General features: G+C 35.2%; 3 protein-coding genes across 9 annotated transcripts in view; 2 read left to right on the top strand and 1 right to left on the bottom strand.

The window, feature by feature from the left end:
- Nucleotides 1-91: 91 nt before the first annotated feature.
- Nucleotides 92-5749, top strand: LOC108769094 (synaptic vesicle 2-related protein). The gene is made up of 10 exons (XM_018519893.1): nucleotides 92-418; nucleotides 616-777; nucleotides 995-1157; nucleotides 1770-1891; nucleotides 2401-2639; nucleotides 3154-3317; nucleotides 3396-3631; nucleotides 5059-5218; nucleotides 5344-5459; nucleotides 5519-5749. Exons 1-10 carry the CDS (start codon nucleotides 382-384, stop codon nucleotides 5575-5577), a joined length of 1458 nt encoding a protein of 485 aa, XP_018375395.1. The 5' UTR covers nucleotides 92-381; the 3' UTR covers nucleotides 5578-5749.
- Nucleotides 5750-6144: 395 nt separating this feature from the next.
- Nucleotides 6145-16968, top strand: part of LOC108769092 (uncharacterized) — an 18444-nt gene continuing 7620 nt past the window's right edge. Inside the window, exons 1-6 of one of the 3 annotated variants that reach the window (XM_018519890.1) lie at nucleotides 6145-7081; nucleotides 8025-9093; nucleotides 10201-10352; nucleotides 12180-12455; nucleotides 13049-13205; nucleotides 16001-16380. In XM_018519890.1, the coding sequence (XP_018375392.1) occupies nucleotides 8055-9093; nucleotides 10201-10352; nucleotides 12180-12455; nucleotides 13049-13205; nucleotides 16001-16380 (2004 nt within the window). In that variant the 5' untranslated portion in view covers nucleotides 6145-7081; nucleotides 8025-8054. Of the gene's footprint in view, nucleotides 7082-7808; nucleotides 9094-10200; nucleotides 10353-12179; nucleotides 12456-13048; nucleotides 13206-16000; nucleotides 16381-16968 lie in introns of those variants that run through there. The other 2 variants (XM_018519892.1, XM_018519891.1) reach the window with 2 other exon arrangements.
- LOC108769095 (uncharacterized) lies at nucleotides 13172-15527 on the bottom strand. 5 transcript variants are annotated; one of them, XR_001940530.1, is made up of 4 exons: nucleotides 15249-15527; nucleotides 14221-14898; nucleotides 13823-14044; nucleotides 13175-13239 (listed from the first exon to the last, which is right to left on the bottom strand). XR_001940530.1 is itself a non-coding variant. In XM_018519896.1 (3 exons), the coding sequence occupies exons 1-2, from the start codon at nucleotides 15474-15476 to the stop codon at nucleotides 14248-14250; spliced, it is 879 nt and encodes a 292-aa protein (XP_018375398.1). In that variant the 5' UTR covers nucleotides 15477-15527; the 3' UTR covers nucleotides 13172-13239; nucleotides 14221-14247. The 5 variants fall into 5 exon arrangements, 2 of the variants coding, with proteins under 2 accessions (XP_018375398.1, XP_018375396.1); XR_001940531.1 differs by having other exon boundaries at nucleotides 13823-13982; XR_001940532.1 differs by having other exon boundaries at nucleotides 15298-15346.

Raw genomic sequence — 16968 nt, 5'->3', positions numbered from 1 at the left:
ATTTTGATAAGGAAAAGATTTGAATAACTACATTAAAATGCAAAGTTCAAGTCATCGAAAATTCCTCATTTTTAACATGTTTGAAAATGATAACTCAATATTTTTTTTATTGATCTCGTATTATAATTATAATAATTAAGACCTATATAGGCGATAATTATCGCGTATGAAAACATTACCGATATATTTGAGTATCATTTTACTCTTGTTTAACATTCGGAAGCATTGGTAATATTTTCAAGCGCAGCTTAAATATAAAAATCTGCGAGAATCGAACCGATAAATTGCAGATAACTTCATTTTATGTTCGACATTTGATTTAATAACCTATTCTTCAGCAAAATTTTTATTCTATTGTGATAAGATAGGCACTATATCTTCATGAGTGACGATTGCGAAACTGCAATAACTGAAACAGGTAAGGAGCGAAAAATTCGATTTATGTTCTTTCGGATAAATCGCTTATTTTATCACATCAGTTACCAAGACCTGTCTTACGAGATATGTTACGTGACTTTGACATTACGCAACGTCTAATTTGCATTTGTAAAATATGTTTTGCTAATTAGAAAAATATCTAAAAGTACACTTTTTCAATTTGCAAATTTAATAAAGGATGGGGTATCTGGCATTACTTCATCGTCACTTTGTGCGGTTTACTGTCGCTTGCGGAAGCAAGCACTTCTCTGACTGTTCCCATTGTGGCACCGCTGATAGCGTGCGATTTAAAGCTCAACAGATACCACGCCATAATGCCCATCGCTACTTCCAATCTTGGTATACGATATAAAAAATTGCTGTTTTATGAATCTTATACTAAAAATTAGTTGAATTAACAATTTAAATTATTTTGTTGAATTAGTTATCCAGTATGGAACGAGAAATATTAAAATATATATAATTTACGTTTTTCGTCTCTGTAAAATTTATCAAAGATTTTCAGTTATAAATATATTAATATATTGATTTGTTATGTTTTTTAAATATTGATTAGGAATGGCAGTAGGTGCTTTTCTGTTTGGAACTATATCAGACGTTGCAGGCCGTAAAAAATTGATCCCGATTACTATGGGCATCGTGTTTTGCGCTTTAGCTTCTCTCTCCTTCGCTCAAGTTAATTTTTTGATAAATTTGTCAGTGTTTATGTTAGGAATGGGGTAAGTTCCTATCCTTTTATAGTGAAAGCTATACAATTCAGGACATCTTATGAATTATGATGACATTAAAAACGATAAAACAAAATGCGCGATGAGTTTAAAAAATATTTTTAAAGTCATTTACTTTTTGTATTAGCCATGATTCATATTTGCAAATCTTTATTTGTCATTGTTTATATAATGACAAATGACAAAGCTTTTATTTACATATTTGATATACAAAGAAGCAAAAAATACTATGAAGACGAAATTCGACAAAATTATTTCGAAAAAACTGTTTATTATAATATATTATATTAATTATATTTTTAAATAAAATCTGATCATAACGAGACACATTACACGACTTTGACATTACACAATATCTAATGGTTAATTTACATTTGTGAAATATGTTTTGCTAATTAGATAAACTGATAAAATATTTAAAAGTACACTTTTTCAATTTGCATATTTAATGAATGAGGTATCTAGCATTAGCTTCACTCGTGCCGTTTACTGTCGCTTGCGGGAATGTCATGACATTGATTGATGCATTCGTAATTGCATGATAAGTGTGCGTTTATTAATGGAATGATCATTATATTGTTGACATAGAATTTATGTTTATAGAGTAGCTGGAAATAATATCGTTCTGAGAATTTATCTCATCGAATGCCTACCGATGAGAAAGAGAGGGACTTGTTTAGCAGTAATCGACATGTTTTGGATAGTCGGCTATTTATCAGTCATAGGTAACCAAATGATTTTACAAATAATTCCTTATAATTTGCGTTAAATTTATTAAATATCACCTTTAATTATTAATTATGATTTTAATTCAATTTTTAATTTAGTCTTTTTTTTTATTAAATATTGTATATTTATAATATTAACATTTTGGACGCGTTAAAATGTAATTTCAATAAGTGTAAAGAAAACTCTGTTACTGGCTTACTAATTTATATACATTTTTTTTTACTTTTGCATTATTTATTTGTTTAAAAAATTACAATGACGACTTTTAATGATAATTTTATTTTTGTGTTTTTTTTAATTTAACATTAATGGGATAAGGAAATTAAAAAATTCAATTATAGACCAATTAAAAACGAATTAATCATTCGATCTATGTATATATATTTATTCTCATCTAATTAAATAAATTTAAACATTATAAAATACTCTACTGGAATTGTGTTTCTGTCTCATCGGTAAAAGCTTTATGTCGAAAAATCTTAGAGAGACTCCTTTGTTTGGAAAGGCATTTCCTGGTCCATGATGCCGTCCATCATACGTATGCTGGACAAGCAATTCCGACCGAGTTCCTGGCGAGTATTCGCCATTGTCTGCGGTATGCCGAGCCTGGTGATCGCCTGCACCTCAGGTCTCCTACCACCGAGTCCTCGGTATTTGTTGCTTCGTCGACGGCCGAGACAAGCACTCGCGGTGCTCCAACAGATGTACGCCATCAATAATTTGAAGCACGCCGATACCTATCCGGTACGACGTCTCGACGCGTTTTGTCGAAGATATCTTATTATTTCCCAGTCTATTTCTTCATTTGCTATCACTCAAGCCCTGAATGGACGATTCTTCAAGCTTGTGGAAAGAAATAAAATAGGAGCATAGATAGTAAATATAGAACAATGTAGATTGTAGAAAGGATAAGAAATTAACATACACAATTAGAAAAAATCATTAATTTTTTTATACTTAGAAAATATTTTAACCTTGTTTGGATCTATTTGACCTAAAATTAATTTATTTTATTACTAATATTTAATAACTGTTTGTTAATATAAGATGTTTTCTGTGAAGCTTTATTTTTTAGAGCTTTTTAATTGTATTGACCCAAACGTATTATCGTATAGTAAATTTTTTTTAACAGGCCAGCGTATATATAGAATTATTTGGAGTGAAATATTCACGATGAATAATTATTTTCTAATAAGCTTTTTATGTTATATTTGTTGATGACTCCTTTATTTCTTCGGAATTGTTCTCTACGACTCAGATTAGGGATTTAGAAGACTGCGTGCGTCCAGACGACGAGGACGAAGCTGGCAGTATTCAAAGATACTTCACGAAAACCTGGGAACGGATCCATAGAGTGCACAAGCCTCCGTACAAGCGTGTGACATTGTGCGGAATATTAGCGTGTTTTCTGCATTTTCCCGGGTAATAAAAGAAATTTCTCTGTGAGCTATCTGTCTTTGCACTTCGATTGCAAGAAGAATCACGAGAACGATGTTTAAGATTCGTTTGGCTCGCTTTGTGGAACACGCACGTTCTCCAGGAAATGGAAGAGCACTACGTCGTAAGCGGCACATGTGACGTCGACGTCCAGAATATGGTATTGGATTTTTTGCGAAACTGTGATAAGGTGAACGACGCTCGTTTCGAACTGCTGTTGCTGGTATCACTAGGCTACGTGTTAGGAGAGACGTTGCTCATCGTTGGAATCGATGTCGTTGGCAGACGACCGTATTTAAGTAAGCACTTAAACGGTTGCCAAGAATCGCTATCACTTAAGATCACTCAATTAAAATGCATTATTTAATTGGCTCTCAAAATTCTGCATTTCTTGTCCGAAACATTCTACATTCTTTATTTTCTAATATTTACAATTTCTCAAATTATCAGTCGACTTAACATTTTTTTATAATTATGAAGATATCATTCTAATCTTCCGGAGCCAATGATAGGTTTATTGAACTTAATCAACAGAATTAGCAGCATTACTTTATATAAAATAATAAATTACATTATTTGTTACTAATTTTAAAAAGAAACGTGTTACACCGTTATCTAGAACGTAATAAATTGTTACTTTTTCGTTATTTTTGTGATAATATTTCTATCCAATCAAAAATAATGCGATTTATTGAATGTATATATAAAGATAATAGGAGATTAAAGTAATGATAAAAATGACGGCTGAATTCATTATCGTAAAAATATAATGACGCTATCATTACCGTTACAGACAAAAAAAAGTAACGATAACGATAATCACGTTACAAGTAATCTCAAGGAGTTCCTAATTCTATTAATCAATTATATACTTTATTACATTTGCAAATTTAATTTATTGTTATTAAAATAAATTTAATATTCATATACATATTTTTTATGTATAAGTTATGTCATTTTGATTCCTAAAATTAATTAGTACCTTTTAGTCGATATAAATTAATTGAGTCTCATAAACCCAGCGTTAGGCTGGAATACGCATTGAAGAATGAGATTGAAGATTGAAAGATTGATGTTCAATCAGAACAAAAGGAGCCAAAATTTCTTTGTCCTCATTGATGAAATTTCAATCTTTAATCTTTAATCTCAATCTTCAATGCATAGTCTGATTCCGGCCTTAGTGATTGTTACAAATTTTGACGTTTCAGAGAATTAATATATTTAGTGTATATATGTATAGGATGTCCCGAAATTCACAAATTAAAATACTACAGCAAGTAAATTCACGAAAAATTAAGTAAAAAAGTTACGTGTACATTTTTATTTCAAGCAATAATTTCCGAAATATAAGGATTTAAATTTGTAAATTCACTAGTGGCTCGCAAATTACAAACATAAATTATAAAGAGCATTCAGCCACGCGCAAGGTGTTTTTTGCGAATGTTATTATTTAAAATTCTTACGTTACATTATTACGTTACAATATACATTATTTATATTGTATATATTGTATATATTATTTATATTGTATACTGAAGATGGCCTGATATAGGCGGAAACGTCTATAATTTGTATCTGTAACGTAAGAATTTTAAAATAAAAATTTATAAATAATACACATTTTTATACTTAATTTTTTGAAAACTTTCTTATAATGTAGTATTCTGATTCACAAATTTCGGGACACGCTATATAAAAGGATCTCTTCTTCTCTGATTGCTTTCAGTATTTTCGGGACTGGCGGGGGGCCTGGCCTCGCTCATGCTTATTTTTCGGTTGCACCACGCGATTCGTGTAACTCTGTCGTCGATTTTCCTGGCCGCTTACGCTATCGGACGCACGACGACGTGCGTTTTGCTGCTGGAAAATTATCCCACCGCTCTGAGGTAGGTCGCGCAAAACGGAACGGCGGCACGTTCAGCTAATCTTAGACCATCAGACGCGTTTTCTGGAATCAAATGTTTGCGGACGCGGCGATATAAAACTCGTAGTTTCTGGTACCAATTTCCAGAGGCACAGTGATGGGCCTGACGAAGATCCTTCCCTACTTGATGCTTTTCGCATTGCAGCTCTTTATGAGGACAACCTGTCTTCTAAGTATAATTGTCGCGTCGGCCAGCCTAATAGGTGCGCAGAAGCGATCGTTTGTCATATTTACTGTATTAAATATTAAATATCTCTTGCAGGTGCGGCGATTGCGATGCTACTAGTGCCGAATTTAACCAGATTACCGATGAAGGAATAATTCGAACTTCCAAAAATGTATAAAAGAAGAATTCCTACGAACGAAGCGACTCGAATAAAATTTTACTTTGCGTGCCTTTCCTTTGCCAATGTCCATTAGCGTTGAATTTATTAAATTGCAACGATCTCCGAGTTAGAATTATCAATTCAACCCTCCGAAGCTGACGCTTCGAAACTCACATAATTATCACCTTTTTTTTTAAAATATTTAATAATTCAAATTTCTTTATATAATTTACGTTGCATCTACAAATTTAGATTATTCTTATTAAAATATAGTTAGTAATTATTCAACCAAACCATTTTTCTCAGTGTAGCAATCACACTGAAAAAAATTTCTGGTTGAAAATGGACGAAGCAGAATTTTCTGGTTAAATTTATTAAATAGAATTCTAACTGAGATATCCGGAATTCTGGTTGATATAATATTTTTAGAAAAGTCTACAATTCTTATTTTTACCCGAATAATTACATCAATCAGAATTTTAGTTATTTCAACTAGAATTAACCAGAAAATTCTTCGTCCATTTTTCACCAGAATTACTGTTTAATCCAACCAGACCATTTTTCTCACTGTACGTTACAGATTTTAGCGCCAACTTCGGAAGGTTGTCTCGCTATCGGATCTCGTTCTACATTTTCTTAATAGACCCACACAATTCTTAGCGATTGCGAGGCTCTCCGCAGGGTTCTCCATCGCTCGGCGAAAGTAGCACGGCGAGCTTTATGATCGGTAGCGTCATTCCGCGGCGCTTATAAATAAGGACCGCACGGTCGCGTCTTCCCGCCGCCTTCCCGTCTATTTTCGACGGGAACAGGAAGAACGCTCTCGCACGCGAGCAGTCGCGCATGCCCGCGCCTCCCGGCGCGAGACTCTCGTCTCGGCGTCGCGACGCCTTTGCAACTCGTATACGTGTACTCGATACGCGCACACACGCGTCCGCCGTAAATACATACGGCGAATGCTCGTCACCGAAAATAATTCGGCGCGCTATCGCCGAAGTCTCGAAACGCGCGGCGTCCGACGAGCTTCTCGCTCTCGCAGCGAAGAGGCGACCTCGCGAGGTCGCGCGAGCGAATTCCCGTCGCTTCGGAGGCCGTCGCGAGGGCAAAACGATCGAGAGTGTCACGGGAACGTGAATCTGCGAATTTCAGTTGGTGATCGAGCGACAAAATTCAAAGCAAAGGAGACCGTCGTTCTCACGTGGATGTAATCGCAACCGATTAATCGAAGCTCCCTCGAGAGCCTTTCAATACCATTGGTGTACGTGGGTGGTAAAAAGTAGTAAAAATATTCTTAGTTTTTGTATTAATCGTATTTTGAAAAAAGAACTGTATGATGAAATAAACTGTTTTTAGAAATGAAATTTGATAATTTTTTAAAATTAAAAACGAAGCAGACCGTCGAAGGATGTAACGTCACTCTCTTCTTTGTGTTCGGATAAAGACGTGGAGGAAATTCGGACGGAATGTAACAAAGAAATCGTACGCCGCGTAAAACAAAGGTATTTTTTTAATCAACATAAATAGATGTTTAAACAAGCGATTTAAGATTAATGCAGCAAATGTTACATGCCGTAATAAAATTTAATAAACTTTGACACATTAAATTCTTAAATACATTATATTATGAAACATCGATCGGATAAAAAAGAAATCAATGAAGAAACTCGATGAAGCAATCATATAAAGACTAGACGGAAAACGTAAATTCTGGTTGAGAGTCTCAGTGACACATAAATAAAGAAAGAAATTGATGTTTCTTCTTTGTACCTTTTGTGCTTTTCTAACTCTTGTAGCAAGAAGAAAAAGCGCGTCGGAGAAGCGGCGTTAGTGCATTCGGACCCATTACCGCGCGTTCGCTTCCCATAATATTTATACGATCGGATGTTTACGGGAGGAATCAACACTTCGCTTGTACCATCAATTTATAGATCGCATTTCCGTCTGCCAGAGCGTACAGAAACAAATCTGACAACGAACATTTATTATAGTATCTACAAACATTTGGGCGAAGGTATTCGGACCTCTTCGAGTAAATCAAAGTAAACGAAATATACCAGCGGCATAAAAGAATACATAATAAAATTCTTCTAATCAAAGAAGCTCGATACGTATAATGACAAAATAAAAAAACAATCTTTATGATCGAATAACAATTTGAAGAAATATTTCGATGTTACAGCTTATTTAGTTTATTGAAACAACGAAATGTAAAATAAAATTGTTTAACGGATAAAAAGCAATATTTAAAGAATAAAAACATTTAGACCTGAAAAGATATTCAGTATGAATATTAAAGTTATTCGAATTTTATGGATGGAATAACCGCGTGACGCCACGTTACGGCGCTGTTTCGATAAAACCACATAAAAGATGACAGCATCGTTAAATTCCCATAGTTGTCGTTCGTTAAATATTACCCATCGCATTCTGCGGAATATTTAGATCTTGCGTCTTCGCTCAGCGATCTATTCAATGGCGAAGGATAATACCCGCCCGGCTGAGGAATCCGGTGCGTTCGAGGCCGAGAGGAAGTTCGACAGGTCGGGCCCGAGCCGGTCGCGAGATCAAAGAGGAGCTGCCAGGGTCAAGGACAAGCCCGAAGAGGATCGACTTCCGACCCCACCTCCGGACCCTCAATGCCCGCCGGTTGCCCTCGTACGAGATCATCGCTCGGGGGTGACTTCTCGCGGGCCCGAGGAGGAAGAGGAGGATCTCGCGGCTTATCTCGGTGAGCTCGGCGCGTCGCCGTTCGAGGGTCATTCGTTCGACTACGACACCACGCCGAACTCGGCGACCTCGGCGATGGGTGGCGACGCAACTCCCTTCACCGAGGAGGCGTTTGAACACCTAGACCGATTGTGCACGCTGACGGAGCAGATCCTGGAGCTGCGTACCCGCAGCTCCGAGTACTTCCGGCGCGTGCGGGGTCTGGAACGCGCGAAGGTGCAACGAAATGCCAATCGGCGGCTGGAGATCGCTCTGGCAAACGGTGAGGAGTTGCATCATGATTTCGTCGACGAGGATACCGGCTTCGCGGAATCTCTGCTGGACGCGATGCTGTCGAATAGCCGAGACGCCGCGTCCTCGACGCCGAGGAGGAACGAACGCTCGAGCGTGCGATCATCCGCTTCTTCATCGAGACAACGAAGCCGATCGCTCGCGCTGGCCGATCAAAATCTCGGATCGCGCCTGGCCGAGCAGATAGGTGAGATGGACAAAAGTGCCGAGAGGAACGCAGGTCCGAAGGTCAGCAAGTGGACCAGGGTGAAGGCGGCCTTCAAATGGGAGCGCGCGTGTACAAACGATCTCGCGGATATCGCGGAATCGGACACGCCAGCGACTACGTCGTCGACGCCGACAACGAGGTATCTCCGAATTCCAGATGCGAACATCGCCGGAAGCTGGAGCACCGGATCGGCGCTGTCGCCCTGCACCAGCGAAGTCTCCAGCCCATCCACGCCGATTGGCAGAGTATCGTCCACGTCGTCGTCCACCGACGATGTGTTTGACGGTGAGAATATGCATCTACTGTTTTCACAAGGCGTCCTCTAAAGTAGATGCTGCATTATACATTCATTAATTCAGAGGCAATTTGGTTTAGGATAGAAATTTTTTAACTATTATCGAGATCGTTTTAAAATGAAGGGTCTTCGCGGACCAAGCTTCAAAATTGTAAATTGATAATAGATATATATATAAAAGCTTCTGTTTAGCTATAAGCAGATTTTTGCTTAATAGAGGATTATCGAGATATTTAAGGCTCTCGTTCATTCATTACTACTACATTGTGACGTCAGAAGCGAGAAAACAAAATAAAAATCCTTGCAAAATATGTTAATATGGAAATATGTTTTAATGGCTGTGTTCAGCAGAAAAAATAATTTTGCAACTATTATAAAATTCTTCAATATAATTGATCTTGATTGAATTAAATCTAAATGTATCAACCAATCATTTAAAGAATTTTACAGCAATTGCAAAGCTGCTTTCTCTGAACGCAACACAATCGATAAAACTGATTTGTAAAATATACCAAAAGTTGTCTGTTTTTGTTTCATTAATTAATAAATAATTATCTATGTGGAAATGAGTTATGCATAATGAAAAGCGAAATGAGCTATGTTTACAGCTATGATAAAATGTCAAATTGATAATATCAATATTAAAATAATATGTATTTCAATGTAGGATTTAATTTCTCCCCGAAATAAGAAGATAATTTTCAGTACCTATATTTTTTAATTCTATTCTATCAATTATAAATATTATTTTCGTGAAAAATATTTTTATTCGAATATGATTTGTAAGCATTTTTATTGTATATTTTCTCGCTTCTGGTATCACAACATGAAATTATAGTGATGAATGAATAAGGGTTTTAATATTTTAAAAGAACGATCGTAAACTTGATATATTCTATTAAATTATATATTCAATAATTAATGTATTGAAAATATAATACAACAACAAGGATATATTTGTCTTCTTTTATCAAAATATCACAAAATAATCTCTCTATGTAATAAATGATATAATAAATCAGTAATTTTGAGTCTTTCTACAAAATAAAAGGAGACGATTATTCTAATAATGACATAATAATGATACATTTTTTTAGATTCGCGCAAAAATGTCGTAAACTATCCGGACCGACAATCGCCTTTCGTGAAGGATGATAAAAAAAAGGACGATCCAGATCGGTACGGTCGATCACTTGATCGCGACACTTCCGTCACGGAGAGCGCCGATTCCATAGAATCTCCTAATGAGGTAATATTAAGATGGAGAAATTAATTGCAGTATCTGCAAATGTAATTTTTATTTTACGTGCGGAACTATCCTGGTAGAAATTTCATGCATTTTTTGAGCAGTTACTAAACAGTTACACCAACTTCTGTCTAGTAATTGAGAAAACTACTTAGGATCCCAATCAGGATGTAACACTTTGTTTGCATACAAAAGTTGCGTAAAATCTGAATCCATTTACTGAATAGAAACACAAGAAATAATGGATATTAAATTAATTAATAAGCAAGCCAACTGCTTGTGAAATGGACAGAATAAAACTCTATCAAATTCTTGTCCATTTCCTACTCAGTATTGGCATAATTGATGAGAATACAGTAATATTAGATAGTAACTGGATAAATGTCTAGGAAAACTGCATACTTTCTACCACGGTACGTATAACACACAAAAAAGTAATCTTACAGTTATAGGAAAAATGATCTAAAAAAGTACGAAAAATTAGCTAAAATAATTAAATTTCTAGCAAATACTGCGATATATTGGATATGTATTGCATCTAATCATATAGATGACAGAGATAGAATTTAGATTTGTGCTATAAATTCTATGCATATATATGATACATAATTTTCCATCGGATACAAAAAACAGCGATAATTCTAGCTGGAACAGCAAAATATTTTTTTGAGTGCACATTGCGGTTCGTTGTCACAATGAAATGTCGCGTCGTTTATTCGCGTCACAAGAGTAGCAGTTCGATAAGAACATCCCGCAAAATTCCTTTTCCGCGACACGAGTGGCGGTGTACATACAAGTGCCGACTTAAAAATATCCACGGCAACATGCGCGACCGCGCCCGTTGAATTTCTTTGATCAGCGCATCGCGAGCGTATCCGTTAACAGACAGACGGTTCCATTTTAAGGCGAATTTCTTCCCTAAGACAGTCCCCTAGCTAAAATCGCACTCGTATAATATCCGTAGATGAGATTTTAGAGCAACCAAGATTTTGGAGCAACCAACTAGCAAACTTAAGGGTCTCATATAATTATTTTGATGATCCAACAAAATTATTTTCTAGATCTATCTAAATTTTTAAGTATTTAATGTACATATAGAGAATAAACTACTTTACAGTTATTATAACTAAAACTGAATGATTATAAAAGTAATTTATTAATTCTTATAATCATTCAACTTTAGTTTTATAATTATAAAATGATTTACTTTAGTATTATAATAATAAAATAGTTTATTTAATTATATGTATATTATAATAATTACACATATAAAAATTGTAAAAATTATCACTTATACAGTTGCCACCATTATAAAAGATGGTTCTTTTTTTCCCTGAGTACAATTTAAGTTATTTTTAATAATTTCTACAGATTGCCTTTATTCCTACTCAACATGTCGTTAGTTTAACTAAAACAATAGAGTTAAATAACTTAACTCAAGAAAATATATTACATTTGATTCAAATTTAGCTATTTACTAAGTGCATACATTAATATGAACGTTGTTTGCTTTGAAACTATCTACAAAAATGATTTATATAATATATCTTGACATATATGAAAGTTAAAAATAACAAAATGTTATTTAACTCAAGAGATTAGGTGCCATTGCTCTTTTGATATCTAACAGAATATTTTCGGTACTTTCATTTAAAATACTAATTCATTTCTGACAGATATTACATGTATTACGATGAACGGGCTATTCGTTATTGAAATTTGCAGTAATGTTCGGAGTAATGAAAAATGTATATTTGTTGTTCCAAAGAAAAGAATAATAGGAATTCTAATTTTATTGTTACTTTGAAATTGTTATGTTCCTTTAATCAGGCAAATCGTGGTAAACCACTAATTCGCATTATATCGGATACGGATGCGACAATGCATGTTCCGAGCGGAAGCGGGAAAGATCCGGAAGTGTCGCCGAAGAGGCCGACACCAATTCTGACAATCACGATACCATCAAACGAGGAGGAAATCAGAAGTTTGTCTTCACCGGAATCGATATCTCCTCTTCCGTCGAGCGCACAGGATTCCGGTGGAAGCTCGCCGCAACGTCTCAGGATGCGGCAGGATATTTTGAGCCTGAAGGAATTCAAACGACAGGTTGGACGAATGATTTGCATAAAATTCTGATGTTTACAGTCCCATATTTTCATAATTACTGTTGTTTCTCCTTTTTCCAAACATACGCTGCTAAATTTGTAGTATTAAATTATACTTACATTCAGAGAAAAAGATAGTGGTAGTAACTATATAGGAGACCTCTATACAAGTTTAATATGTAGAATTAATGTACACATAGAAAATAAACTATTTTACAGTTATTTTAACTAAAACTGAATGATTATAATTTATTACTTCTTGTAATCATTCAACTTTAGTCTTATAATTATAAAATGATCTACTTTACTGTCACTCTTAAATATAGACTTAATCGTCGCGTCAAGTAAAAACTTCGTATACTTAACGTTCGCTCAAACTAAAACGGAATTTTGTCTTTCTATCTTTTACGCTGAGGGATGCATCGCTTGCGACATTTGGACAAAAGGCACCGTCTTCGTCCACGTAGAAAATAATGCTTCTTACGTCCACGTAGTAAATGACCGTTTCCTCCGAATTCCGCAGCGATGCTTTCTCTTGCCAAACGGTTGTCGCGGACGTCGTCGTGACACGTATAATGTGATGTTTGCTTCCAGTATTCGACGATCGAGGAAGCGGTAACGCCAGCGCCAAAGATACAACAGCAAGATTCGAAATGGAACAAGGTCAGACGTGCTTTTCTGACAAATGCCACTTTCAGCGTTCCTCCAAGTCCGATTAGAGTGGTCGCGGCGCAATCGTTCATGAACGATGGTGAGAATTTAGTGAAGCTTCCCAGAAAACGCGTCTTTAAACCAACATACATTCTGTGAATTCTGAGCTAACATTAATCTCTGTACTAATAACATTAGGAATTGTATTAATCGTAAAGAAGCTATCCGGCAAACACTAACCATTCAAGTAACACCAATTTATTGGCAAGACATTGATTAAGTATTGGCATGCATTGGAGATATATCGGGCCAATGTTATGCTAATAAATTGAGCTACTAGGATAATAGTAACGTTACATTAATATTATATTTCCTACTCAACAATATAAATGTAATACAACGCACGTAAAAGTTATAAATACATAACAATGTTATAATTTTTACTCAACAATGTAACTCTTACGTACAATATGTGCTGTATTACATTTATATTGTTGAGTGGAAAATTATAATATTAATGTAATATTACTACTATCTGGTAGCACAATTTATTGACACAACATTGATAAAACGAAAAGTTGTAACTTTGTTATAATTTTTTGTTATGTTACCGTTAGTTGATGTTTACTGGGTGTTAATGCAAAAAATTTAATTTGTAATACAATATATATTCATGAACTAAATCTTTTTCAAAAGCCTGAAATTTTCGGTCCCTACAATTTTAGAATCTCGTTTCAACGTCCAGTAGGTTTACGACTGATTCTCGTCAAGTCTTTTACACTTTTGTGCCATAAATCTTCATTTAAAAGAAACATTATGTGCGTGTATCCAATCACAAAGGCGCGCGAAGATAAACGGCTCTGTTACGCATTTATTTCTGAAGTTTGAAACAGAATTTTGAGGCTGACTTCTCCGAATTGTTCGCAATTTTAAGATTGCCTGATTAATTAAAAATTAATTATTAATTGATCGCAATTAGTTATTAATTATGGAAATGAAATTAATTATTAACTGATAATTGGGACCAATTAATTGAAAATTAATTATTTTGTTCCAGTCATCAATTCTAGAATTCACTTCTAGAATTTGTTTAACAATTATATTATATTATTTACCTATTTCTCAGTTCCATGTTTTTTGCGCTACTTGTTCGAACTCTTCAGCTTGACGATACATTTCTCCAGGTACTTCAATAAATCCATTGTTTTTTTATGGTTTATCTCTATCGCTTCCTGCGTCGTCATCTCATGTGCTCTCAGAACTGTCTCGCGAAACTTGGCGATCTCTTCGAACTTACGACGTGTTTCCTCCTTCATCCGACCGAGCATTTTCGTCGCTTCGTCCGACTGTTCCTTCGTGCATTTCGTGAGATCGAAAGGAAGATAATGTTTGCGACACACGGAGAGATTTCTCTCCGCGCTCTCAATGCAGATCGACACGTCACTTCGCAATTTCTTTAACATAGACGCTATACGCTTCTCGTTTGGACCGATCACTCGTTCCAGAGCGTCAAAAGATCGTTTTATCTCGTCATTGAGCAGCAACGTCTTCTGTCGCATCCAGCTGCCGTAAGAAACGTCTAATTTCATCAGTTCGTCCAGTTTTTCCGTCGTCTTCTTAAAGAGATTCTCTAATTGAGTCGCACAAACGGCTCTGTTGCTATCCAAACGATTCTTTATGTCGTTCGTAATTATTTGCGATTCATTCTCCACGAATTTTATCAGATCCTTAATATGAAGCTTTAGAGATTGTCGTGCCTTTAAATAATCGTCACTGGCTGTAATTGTTTTGCACTAAAATTTATTATGCTTTATGAAATTACATTAATAAATAATAATATTATTATACACGTTAGAGATTCTAAGATAATATTTTTAGAAAAGAGTTTCGTTTTTACAAAACAGTTTTGTTAAATAATCAAATATTTGAGTTATAACCTCTTAATTTTTTAATATTGAAAGAGAGAACAAATTTAAAGATCAGTTAGATTTTTTTAATAACACAAAATATTATTTTGGATAAATTATTGAAGGATTTATACAACAAATAAAATTTTCAAAATTTTCATTTAATCTATTTGCACATTTTTTGTTAAAAAATTTGAAAAAATGTTTAATTAACAATTAGATAATTTGCGATGTACATTAGGCTTTGATTTGGAAAATAACTTTTTACAGCAGACTTGTACGAACGACGAAGGACATTGTTCAAGCTTCTTTTGGTGTTGCTCGGAGATTAAACGAGTTTTATTTTCAGACCACTCGATAGACTTGCCGTTTTGTAATACTTTCTTACTGAAGTGAAAAACAGGCAAATTTCTCGCAACATTATTCAGAATTTGACAGCCCACTTGAAAATTTTTTGACAACATGCCAATTGCACATGTGTCGCATGTTGCTCTTGTCAAAACGAAACAAAAATAGTAACTGTTGTACCGGTTATGCGTACATGACAAACAAAAGACATAAGTCTGATTTAAAAAAATGGTAAAGTGTATTCAATGGAATTAATTAAGTAATTAAAAAAAATGATAAGTAATTTTCAAATTATTTTGTTGTAGCAAATAAATAATATGATAAAAATGTAGTGCGATGACAACATAACGATATTGTTGTTAAAGTTACAGATCAAACTGTACTCCAATTATTATTGCTATTAAACTCATTTCGCGAGAATAGTTTCAATATAATGTACGGATAGATGTTGCTGACTTTTTTTTAAAATCAATGTCTGTCATCAAGCTTCTATAAGCTCTTCCATCTCTCTAGCTTTAAACTCCGCTTGAGAAACACGATTAATCTACCTGAAAGAATCGCGAAGATTCTCTCTTAACTCTTCCGCATGTTTATTATGCGCTTCTCGTCGCTGCATAAAATGTCTTCGTTGTAAACGCAGATACGCGCCGAGCTCGCAGCCTTAGCGAAAGCGTCGAGGATCTCGGTAAAACCGTTGCAGGTATCAACAACAACGGCAACCACTATCGGGAAGCGCGCAGGGATTATCAGGCGTTGCGGGAGAAGTTCGGTGCCGAGTTTCACCGGAAGCTGATCGAGTGGGAGCGATTGAAGGGCCCGCAGAACATTCGCAATGGCCTGCCGTTGAACGAGGAGCGTCTCGCGCCCGAGTTTAGGAAAAAGCTGCAGGACTGGAAACGAGCGAAGAAAGGTCGTCGGTCCAGCGCGGCTATCGAGCAGCAACGCGTCAGCCGTCGACGATTGACCGACTGGCAGCTCTGGCGCTCTTCCTCGTCGAAACCTGAGCCCAGATGTTACGGCGTACGTTAATCTCGCGAACATTTGCGTGAAAAATAACAAGTGTTCTGAGAAAATAAAGGGCTGCCGAATTAAAGCTGTAATCTTGTAAAATTTAAGACGATTTATTCCCGAATATCGAAATCTTCATCCTTTAGGGTAACTCCGGTATATACACCGCACCTATCAAAAACTTAATTTATTAAGTATTATTTACTATGTTTAAAATAAACGAACTATATCAGTAAAAACTTTGTACTGTCTACTACTGTGAAAAAAATATTAGAAATCCGAAATATTTAGTTTTCGTATTAAAAAATAAACTTTTTGAAATCTTGCATTTTTGCTATATATAGATAATGGGTGGGATATATGGCAAAAATGCAAGGGTTTCAACAAACTAAACAAAGAATACGAAAGCAAAGCACTTGTATATTGCTATACAACACGCTTTACTATTCCTCTACACATATGTATCATGAAATAACCACTAGGTCTTTTACATGCCTTATAGTAATCATTTTATGTAGATCATAATTTATGATGATGCTACTTGTTACACACACAGTGACAAATCGATTCAACTCACAATAATTTCATTAATATTAACAG

Source organism: Trachymyrmex cornetzi, unplaced genomic scaffold (assembly GCF_001594075.2).
Source record: "Trachymyrmex cornetzi isolate Tcor2-1 unplaced genomic scaffold, Tcor1.1 scaffold85, whole genome shotgun sequence".
Classification (NCBI taxonomy): Eukaryota; Metazoa; Arthropoda; class Insecta; order Hymenoptera; family Formicidae; genus Trachymyrmex; species Trachymyrmex cornetzi.
The sequence above is the reverse complement of the archived record's forward strand: the minus strand, read 5'-3'. Positions and strand labels throughout refer to the sequence as shown.